We start from the raw sequence: 10,254 nt of genomic DNA on the forward strand, positions 1-10,254 counted from the left end.
TACGGGCGGAGAATCAGTCACTTGTTTGCTTTATACTTTCCAAGCACTTAGTACAGTGCATTGTACTTGACAGGCGCCCAATAAATACGATCACTACTAATTTTGGTAGTATTTTAATGAATCGATCAAGAGTACTATTTGAGCGCTTAATGTGTGCAGAGCACTGTACCGAGCACTTGGGAAAGAACAAGATGATTGAGTTGGTTATTCATTCATTCATTCAATCGTATTTATCAAGCGCTTCCTGTTTAGAGAGCACTGTACTAGGCGCTTGGAAAATACAATTCGCCCCACGATTCCTGCCCACAAGGAACTTGCATTCTCTACGGGCAGACCAACATTAATAATAATAATAATAATAATAATGTTGGTATTTGTTAAACGCTTACTATGTGCAGAGCACTGTTTTAAGCGCTGGGGTAGATACAGGGTCATCAGGTTGTCCCACGTGAGGCTCACAGTCTTCATCCCCACTTTAATAATGTTGGTATTTGTTAAGCGCTTACTATGTGCAGAGCACTGTTCTAAGCGCTGGGGTAGATACAGGGTAATCAGGTTGTCCCACGTGGGGCTCACAGTCTTCATCCCCATTTTACAGATGAGGAAACTGAGGCCCAGAGAAGTGAAGTGACTTGCCCACAGTCACACAGCTGACAAGTGGCAGATGAGACAACTGAGGCGCAGAGAAGTGAAGTGGCTTGCCCACAGTCACACAGCTGACAAGTGGCAGAGCTGGGATTAGAACCCATGACCTCCGACTCCCAAGCCCGGGCTCCTTCCACCAAGCCACGCGCTACATTAAGAGATGTACGCTATGCCCTCTTCATTTTACGTTGAAACTAAAATGAGAAATATTTAACACTGACCTCAAGACACATTTTGTGCCCAAGATAGACATCGACTTGGATAGATTTATACTTCGAGAGACGCTGCAGGTGGTCTCTCTTTTTCCTGGTCCATCAGAATTCCCAAACCCGCTCCCTCTCTGCTCGGAGCGGCCCTCAGGAGGGCCGCGGCATGCCACCCTCTAACAAAGCCGCCAACCCAGGGGTCACCTGGCAGCCGGAGTTGTGAGCCCCGGGGCCCCAGGGAGTCTAGGATGGCTGTGGGATGGAAATGGGCCTGGGGGAGGAGGGGCTGGATCCCATTTCAGAGACCCCCACGTAAATTAAATCACTTCCAGAGACTTTGCCCCAGTCCCACTCAAAGGCTCCTCAGATTGGCGGTCCACCGAAGGCCAGGGATGGAGTCTTACCATTCATCCCTTCAATCATTCCGTCGTATTTATTGAGCGCTTACAGTATGCTGAGCTCTGTACTAAGTGCTCGGAAGAGTACAACAATAAACAGACACATTCCCTGCCCACAGCGAGCTTTTTTATGGTATGTCTTAAGTGCTTCCTACGTGCCAGGCACTGATCTAAGCGCTTGCTCTGTGCCAGGCACTTTTCTAAGTCCTGGGGTAGATACAAGGTCATCAGGTTGGATACAGTCCACGTCCTACATGGGGCTCACAGTTTTAATCCCCAGATGAGGTAACTGAGGCGCAGAGGAGTTCAGTGACTTGGCCAAGGTCACACAGCAGGCAAGTGGCGGAGTCGGGCTTAGAGCCCAGATCCTTCTGATTGCCGTGCCTAGGCTCTATCCACTAGGCAACACTGCTTCTTTTACGTAACAACGTCTCCACCCCCTAAGCATTTTTATACCCATCCCTCCCTGACAGCACTTGCACCCATATCCTCATATTCTGTTGCTTCCCCTTACCTGTAATTTCTTTTAAAGTCTATCTTCCCTTCTAGATTGAAAGCCTCTAGAGATCAAGGATCATGGCTATCTACTATATCGTATTCTCCCAAGTGCTTAACACTGTGCTCTGCACACAGTTAGCAGTCAATAAATACCGCTGATGGGTTGTTAGGTAACCCTACTACGACCTAAAGGGCAATGGCATCATTTTTAGGAAGACACACTTTTAACTGTAGAAGAGTAGCCACCACGAACTGCCGATAGCCTTCGAAGTCCGCACAGGGATTACCCATAAGAAAGAGTTCTTTAAGATGGATATTGTGCTTTAGAATCTTAATGCTGGACAGTTCTCCAACAAAATTCACCGTCAGGTCCAGTTTCTTCAAACCTTCACAACCTGTCCGGGAGAAGTTGGGGAAATCCCTTTATTAAACGGGTTCAAAAATCACACCAGCAAATATCAAAATTCACGGTGGGAAGACTGCTCTCATGATGATGCCCAATGAGTCATTTCTCCTTGAATCTCCTAAATTAAGGGCAAGGAGCTGCTGGCTGATAGGGCTAAAAGAGTGAGGTGGAGTCAGCATGAATTGCGAAAAGAAGAACAAAAGGAGAATGGCTCAGTAGAGTTCCACCTTTCAGGAAAACGGGGGCCAGACGAGGTAAAAAAAAAAGTTCCGAGGACCACGTCATGTGCTGTGAAATCTAGAGGGTCGAGATAGTTTTCTGTCGTCGATTTAATTTCACGTTTTGGCCAGTTCTCGTATGCTTTTTGAATTCCCTTCTCTAGACAAAATGGATTATTTGAAGATAGCGGCGCTCCTTAATATATAAAGCCAATTATTTCATTCTGCTCTGCAAATGAGCACAGAAAAATACATAGCAAAAGCCAACAATTGCACAACTCTCTAGACTGTGGCCAGGAGACCAATCTAAATCCATAGTCTTAAATTTCCCTCCGCAGCATTCGGTACAGTGCTTTGCTGCTCATTGCATGATCTTAATAGATGTCAATGTGATTTTCCTAATTAGCTATAATTCGTATTTTTTAATGGATGAGTGCTTTACAGTTCCCATTTTTCATCTCAAATTCATGATTCATTGAGGAGAAATAGGCGCTTTCTCTTACCTTCCAAGTTTTCGATTTTTTCAATGTTGTTCAAAGCTAAATTCAAATATTCTAATTTCTTCAGTCTGCTAACGTTCTCTGAAATGAGCACACAGACGTTAATTAAAAACAAAGTGTGGGTTTGTTCCTGATGGAAGACAGAGCTTCTCAATTCTCGTAAAAGGGTCAATTCGGGCAAAACCAGCCACTTGCTTAGGGTGCGGTGAACCTCTCGAGAAAGGATTTTGGTGGGTGTGGGATGTGTCAAATTCCTCTAGCAAATAAATCCCGAATAAAAATAAAATAGCTTATGTTCATTTTGGGTTTACAAGAGTTTGCCTCACAGAAGCCTGAAACTGAGAAACAAATGAAGAAAAGCGGTTGAAAGTCGGGGTCATTAAATTAACAAGCGTGCACAGCCCAATGATTAGGCGAAATGAGAGGTTCCGTAAGGCCGTTATAAACCTCTCCGTCACTGAAGAAAATAGCGTGTAAGATCTTAGTCCAGAAATCACAACGAGCCTGTGATGTAAACAGATCATTTTTCAATCAATATGGAAGCTATTGTGCTATTCTTTGGAGAATGTGGGAAAAGTATAAGATGTTTACTACACGAAAAAGAAAGTAGACAATAACCTGCCACTTAATGATAGTTGTTACCCATTTGCTATGTGCAACCCCACTAAGTGCTGGGGTTGACATGAGATAATGAGGTTGGGGACCTCACAGTCTAAGTAAGGGGGTCAACCGACACTGAATCCCCATTTTACAGGTGAGGACACTGAGGCGCCGAGAAGTTAAGTGACTTCCCCAAGGTCCCACAGCAGGCAAGTGGCAGAGGAGAAATTAGAACGCAGGTCCTCAGTTGCCCGGGCCCCTGATGCTTCTCAATTAAGAGAGGGGACCTGAGAAGAACTTGAAATTGGATCCTTCTGGATGGAACGTCCAAGATCACCGGTTTGGTTTTTCTCCTGGAGATAATGAGAGTAATAATAACAATAATAATAGTGGTATTTGTTAAGCACTTACTCTGTGCCAGGCACTGTACTAAGTGCTGGGGTAGATACAAGCTAATCAGATTGGACACACTCCCTGTCCCACATGGGGCTCAAAATCGTAATCCCCTCTTTACAGATGAGTTAACTGAGGCCCAGGGAAGTGAAGTGACTGCCCCAAGTTCACACAGCAGACAAGTGGGAGAGCCAGGATTAGAACCCAGCTCCTTCTGACTCCCAGGCCCAGGCTCTATATCCACTAGACCTAGAGCCACCTTACCGACCCCACCGGAGAAAGGAGGGCCAAGTGGGCTGGGTCTGGCCCGGGTTCCACGCTGCTGAGAGTTCCAAGCACTCCAGCCCAGACCCCCAAATGATGTCCAGTTGATCAGTAGTATGGATTGAGCACTATTGCAGGCAGAGCACTGGACCAAGCACGTGGGAGAGTACAACAGTTAGTAGGCACAGAGCCCGCCCTCATACGCTCCGGCGGGGCACGTATTCACAAGTCTTTCATCGAGGCGGCCCCGGCCTGAAAATTATCAATAAATACAGTGTGAGAAAATCCCTCTTGCATACAATCAATGCCTCCCTCCCCCATCACCGTTTTTGTGTACGTGTAGAACACTCTAGTGCTTCACCAAGAGCTCTGAAGTAACTTTTTGCTGCCCAAATAGCTCTTTTTCAGCGAATCCAAGCGTCCATATGGAGAGTTCAAGGACGAAAACAGATACTTTTCTAGGTCTCACCCTCAAGGCGCCAGATTCTGAAGACGGGATCATGTTTAAAAACCTGCTTAGACTTCTGGAGATCCCAAATCACTTTCAGACTCTATATCAAGGGGGGATGAAACCACTGAACTTGGGGGGCAATGTGGTCTAACGGTGAGATCACGGAACCAGGAGTCAGAAGAACCGAGTTCTAATCCTGGGTGACTGTGTGAAGTCAGGCAAGTCATGTAACCTTGCTGTGCCTTAGTTCCCTCATCTGTAAAATGGGTATAAGATTCCCATTCTTCTTAATTCTTTAGATAGTGTGGGTCGGGGACTGGGTCTAGTTAACTTGAATCTACCTCAGTGTTGAGCATCTAGTGAGCGCTTAATAAATACTATCATTTTAAGTATCCCTAGTAAAAGGCAGGTAGCAGCAGAGAAATGGAAAATAAGTGAGGACTCTAAGTAATCCACAAGTCAGCGAGTCACCATAGTTTGTGTCCTCTAGAAACTCAAGAGAAAGAAGGACGGGAAACTCACCGATTCTGGCAATGAGATTGTTTTGCAGATACAGAATTTTTAGGTCCCGACACCATTTATCAATGTGTTCCAGTTTTTCGATTTCTTGCTGATGCAGGGAGAGTTCCTCCAAGGAAAAAATCTCCCCATTGTTGTGCTCTGCGCGACTCCTAATGAGGTCTTCCGTGACTGAAAGAAACGTCGCCTTCTCCTTTAACCGCCTCCCCCAAAACGTCGGCCCATCAATGCACGGTCCCGTTGTAAAACCTGGGTTTCTTTTCCCCTGAAATCAATTCTCCCCTTTAGCAATCTCCAAGTGAGCTACCAAACAAGCTTCTGTCACTGCACGTGACCCAAGTCGACTGGTAGAGATGCACGGGCACGGCTATTTATGTTCCCAAGAAACAGAGTGGATTAGTGGAAAGAGCACGGGTCCTGGATAGTCATCCCAACTCCCCCACTTCCCCGCTGTGCGACCTTGGGTAAATCACCTAACTCCTCGGGGCTTCAGTTTCCCCTTCTCTAAAATGGGGCTAAGATACCCGTTTCCCCTCCCCGTTTGACTGCGATCCCCATGCGGGACGGGGACCGTGTCCATTTCGCTTATATCGAATCTATCCCAGAGTTTAGTGTGGTGCTCTGCGTACAGTAAGTGCTCAGTAAACACCACTGATTGATTAAGTGATCGACTGGAGCCTGACCAGGGAGATCTTCCCGGACTGACACGGCCAAGCCAGTAACTACTAATAACAATAATAATTATGGTATTTGCTAAGTGCTTATTACGTGTCAAGCACTGTTCTAAGTGCTGGGGTAGATAGAAGGTAATCATCAGGTGGTCCCACGAGGGGCTCACACTTTTAATGCCCTTTCTACAGATAAGGTAACCGAGACACTGAGAAGTTAAGTGACTTGCCCAAGGTCACACAGCAGACGAGTGGCAGAACTGGGATTAGAACCCACGTCCTCTGCCTTCCAAGTCCGGGCTCTTTCCACTAAGCCGCGCCGCTTCTCTGTGAGCAGCTATTGGGAGCCGTAGGCTAATTTGGAAGAAGGTGCCCAGGTGACTCAAGTCAATCTCACAGCACCATCACCCCACCGATCTCCCCACACCATTATCTCGGCATCAGTAAACATCATCTAGTGCCTGTCCCTCGCCAGGGCACAGTGAGTGGTGATCCTCTGGGATGGGGGAAGAGGGAAACTGGGAGGATTTAACAGGCCCCCTGACTGCCCACTCTCCCGCCTCAGGATGCTCCTTGACCCCCGGAGGGCGGGGAGATAAAGAAGACTGAAAGTCGCGGGGTGGGAAGGTGAGGGGCTGCAGGTCGAGGCGGGGGGGTTAGGAGGCCGGAGGTTGTGATTTTGGAGGTTAGAAGGCCGGAGGTCATGAGGTGTGGAGGTCAGGAGACCGGAAACCGCGGGGTCCGGAGGTTAGGAAGCCGGAGGTTGTGATGATGGAGGTTAGAAGGCCGGAGGTCATGAGGTGTGGAGGTCAGGAGACCGGAAACCGCGGGGCCTGGAGGTTAGGAAGCCGGAGGATGTACAACGGGAAGGTCAGAAAGCTGGAAGTCGGGATGGGGAGGTTAGGAAGATGGAGGGTTATGGAGGTCAGGAGGCTGGAAATTGTGGGGTACAGAAGTTGGAGGCCGGAGGTTGTTCGGATGGGGAGGTTGGAGGACCGGGCGGTTGTGGAGATTAGGAGGCAGGAGGTCGAGGGGTGTGGAGGTTAGGAGACTGGAAATTGTGGGTTGTGGGGGGTTAGGAAGCTGGAGGTTGTACAGCGGGAAGGTTAGGAGGCTGGAAGTGGGGATGGGAAGGATAGGAAGCCGGAGGGTCGGGGAGGTTAGGAAGCCGGGGGGTCGGGGAGGTTAGGAAGCCGGGGGGTCGGGGAGGTTAGGAGGCCGGAGGGTCGGGGAGGTTAGGAAGCTGGAAGTCGTGAGGTGTGGAGGTTAGGAGACCGGAAATCGTGGGGTTGGAAAGTCAGGAGGCTGGAGGTTGTACAAAGGGCTGGAAATTGGGATGGGGAGGTTAGAGGACTGGAGGGTTGTAGGGATTAGGAGGCTGGAGGTCGAGGGGTGTGGTTGGAAATTGTGGGTTATGGAGGTTAGGAAGATGGAGGTCGTAAAGCAGGAAGGTTAGGAGGCTGGACGTTGGGATGGGAAGGATAGGAAGCTGGGGGATTGGGGAGATTAGGAGGCTGGAGGTCGTGGGGCGTGGAGGTTAGGAGACTGGAAATTGTGGGGCGTAGAGGTTAGGAGGCCGGAGAGCGTACGGTGGGAAGGTTCGGGGGCTGGATGTTGGCTGGGGAGGTTAAGAGGCTGGGCTGGGGCGGGGTTAGGCGGCCGGAGGGTGAGGGATAATAACGGGAGCCCGTTGTTGGGCGGGCAGGGACGGCCTCTGTTGCCCAATTGGACATTCCAAGCGCTCAGTACAGCGCTCTGCACACGGTGAGCCCTCGGTCAATACGATCGAACGAGCGAATGGTCTTTGTTTAGCGCTTACTAGGTGCCCGACCACTGTTCCTAGGCGCTGCTGGTTAAGTGTGGGAGGTTAGGGGGCTGGGAAGGGCGGGGTGCGAAACGCTTACTTTGCTTCATGGCTCCGCTCCGGCCCGGGGGACGGAGACCCGAGGACCAGCTGGACCCGAGAGGGGTTTCTCGCATCCCCGGCCGGAGACCGTTACCAGGGGAACGGGGAGGCCGTGCCCGTGGACACGGGGACGCCTACGGAAGCCGCGCCGGTTCTGCCGCGTCAGCTGCGCCGCGCTGCCTCCTTCCAGAGCCGGGCTCCTTCCCTTCCCTTCCCTTCCCTTCCCTTCCCTTCCCTTCCCTTCCCTTCCCTCCTCTTTCCTTTCCCTCCCTTCCCTTCCCTTCCCTCCCTCCCCTTTCCTTTCCCTCCCTTCCCTTCCCTTCCCTCCCCTTCCCTCCTCTTTCCTTTCCCTCCCTCCCCTTTCCTTTCCTTTCCCTCCCTTCCCTTCTCTTTCCTTTCCCTCCCTCCCCTCCCCTCTCCTCCCCTTCCCTTTCCCTCCCTCCCTCCCCTCCCTTTCCCTCCCTCCCTCCCTCCCTTTCCCTCCCTCCCCTCCCTTTCCTTTCCCTCCCTCCCCTCCCTTTCCTTTCCCTCCCTCCCCTCCCTTTCCTTTCCCTCCCTCCCCTTTCCTTTCCTTTCCTTTCCCTTCCTTCCTGTCCTTCCTTCCTGTCCTTCCTTCCTGTCCTTCCTTCCTGTCCGTCCTTCCTTTCCGTCCTTCCTTTCCGTCCTTCCTTTCCGTCCTTCCTTTCCTCCTTCCTTCCCTCCTTCCTTCCCTCCTTCCTTTTTATACTAAGAATAATTATGGTATCTGTTAAGCGCTTACTATGTGCCAAGCACTGTTCTTAGCACTGGGGTTGATACAAGGTGACCGGGTTGTCCCACGTGAGACTCACAGTCCTCATCCCCATTTTGCAGATGAGGTCACTGAGGCCCAGAGAAGTGAAATGACTTGCCCAAAGTCACACAACTGATAAGTGGGGGAGACGGGATTAGAACCCACAACCTCTGACTCCCAAGCCCGAGCTCTTGCCACTAAGCCACGGTGCTTCTCCGTGGAGCGCTTACTCTCCGCAAAGCACTGTACTGAGCGCTTAGCCCCGTACCTTCCCTACAGTTTCAGTGTAGTTTCAGGGCGAAGGCCTGGATAAAATGTAATGATAACAATAATCCTCGGGGTATTTGCTATGCGCCGGGCACTGTACTAAGCGCCGGGGTGGTTACGAGCAAATCGGGTCGGACTTAATCCCCGTCGTTCATTCGATCGTATTTATTGAGGGCTTACTGTGTGCAGAGCACTGTACCAAGCGTTTGGAAAGTACAGTTCAGCAACGGGCCTTGCCCACAACAGTCCCCGTTCCAGCTGGGGCTCACAGTCTCAATCCCCATTTAACAGTTGAGGTAACTGAGGCACAGAAAAGGGAAGTGACTTGCCCTGGGCCACCCGGCAGACAACTGATGGAGTCGGAGTTCGAACCCATCACCCTCCGACTCCCTTACCCGTTCTTTATCCACTACGTCACCACCACCGGAGAAGCAGTTTGGCCTGGTGGCAGGAGCACAGGCTTGGGAGTAAGAGGTGGTGGGTCCTAATCCCGGTTCTGCCACTTGTCTGCTGTGTGACCTCGGGCAAGTCCCTTCACTTCTCTGTGCCTCAGTTACCTCATCTGTAAAATGGGGATTGAGACTGTGATCCCCACGTGGAACAATCTGATTACCTTGTGTTTACCCCAGCTCTTAAAACACTGCTTGGCACATAGTAAGCGCTTAACAAATACCATAATAATAATTATTATTATGGTTATTATTGCCACCACCTAGATTGAGGGATTCCATAGGAGAGATCTCTGCCCCGCTTCCCACTCTCATTCCTCACCCCTAGCTCTCCCTCACACCCTTGGGTGAGTAAAAGACAACACCGCAAGCCCCTAACTCCACTTAGACTGTGAGCCCTATGGTCTAAGAGAGTACTGAATTACTATTTTATAGTTGAGGCCCAGAGAAGTGAAGTGACTTCCCCAAGATATCACAACGGGCAAGTGACGGAGCCGGGATGAGATAACCCAGGTCCTCTAACACCCAGGCCCCGGTTCTTTCCACTGGGGCCGTGCTGTTTTATTGGGGCACCTGAGTATTACGTTTTAATACACTGGATAAAACCATCAAGATTAACTAGAGAAGGCATCAAGTGAGCACTGAAACACAAGCTCCATCCCTTTTCCCCTCATGAAAATTCTTCCCGCTATCTTCTTCTTCCTTCTCTTCTTCTCATCTGTAAAACGGGGATCGAGACTGTGAGCCCCACATGGGACGGGGACTGTAACCGACCTGATTTGCCTGTATCCGCGCCAGTGCTTAAAACAGTGCCTGGAACATAGTAAGTGCTTAACAAATACCACGCAATTTATTTTTAAAATCTCCTACTGACCTCGAAGAGTCATCCATGGCGCCGACGACAGTGAATCCTGGTAGACTCGGTCCGAGGCCGACTCTTCCAGAGGGCACCGGGGCGTTTGCTTGGTGGATGGATGAGGAGGGAGCACTGGCGACCTGTTGATCCTCATCTCCCCCCGTTTGCCATGCCCTCTTGTGCCACCCCAGAAATCCAAGCCCTGCCCGAGGGGTACGAGAATCTGCCTAGCCCGTCA

The 10,254-nt window shown here is 50.3% G+C and overlaps 1 protein-coding gene across 10 annotated transcripts in view; it reads right to left on the minus strand.

Annotated features, from left to right (window-relative positions):
* The window catches only part of DNAAF11 (dynein axonemal assembly factor 11), a 28,512-nt gene extending 18,338 nt beyond the window's left edge, over positions 1-10,174 (minus strand). For 8 of the 10 annotated variants that reach the window (XM_029062462.2, XM_029062471.2, XM_029062463.2 and 5 more), the window contains exons 1-4: positions 10,035-10,174; positions 5,102-5,269; positions 2,875-2,952; positions 1,970-2,142 (exon numbers count right to left, since the gene is read on the minus strand). In XM_029062462.2, coding sequence (XP_028918295.1) covers positions 1,970-2,142; positions 2,875-2,952; positions 5,102-5,269; positions 10,035-10,170 — 555 coding nt within the window. In that variant the 5' untranslated portion in view covers positions 10,171-10,174. Of the gene's footprint in view, positions 1-1,969; positions 2,143-2,874; positions 2,953-5,101; positions 5,270-7,670; positions 7,845-10,034 lie in introns of those variants that run through there. The other 2 variants (XM_007661020.3, XM_029062469.2) reach the window with 2 other exon arrangements.
* Positions 10,175-10,254: the final 80 nt, after the last annotated feature.

This window comes from Ornithorhynchus anatinus, chromosome 4 (genome assembly GCF_004115215.2).
Source record: "Ornithorhynchus anatinus isolate Pmale09 chromosome 4, mOrnAna1.pri.v4, whole genome shotgun sequence".
In the NCBI taxonomy this organism is placed as follows: Eukaryota; Metazoa; Chordata; class Mammalia; order Monotremata; family Ornithorhynchidae; genus Ornithorhynchus; species Ornithorhynchus anatinus.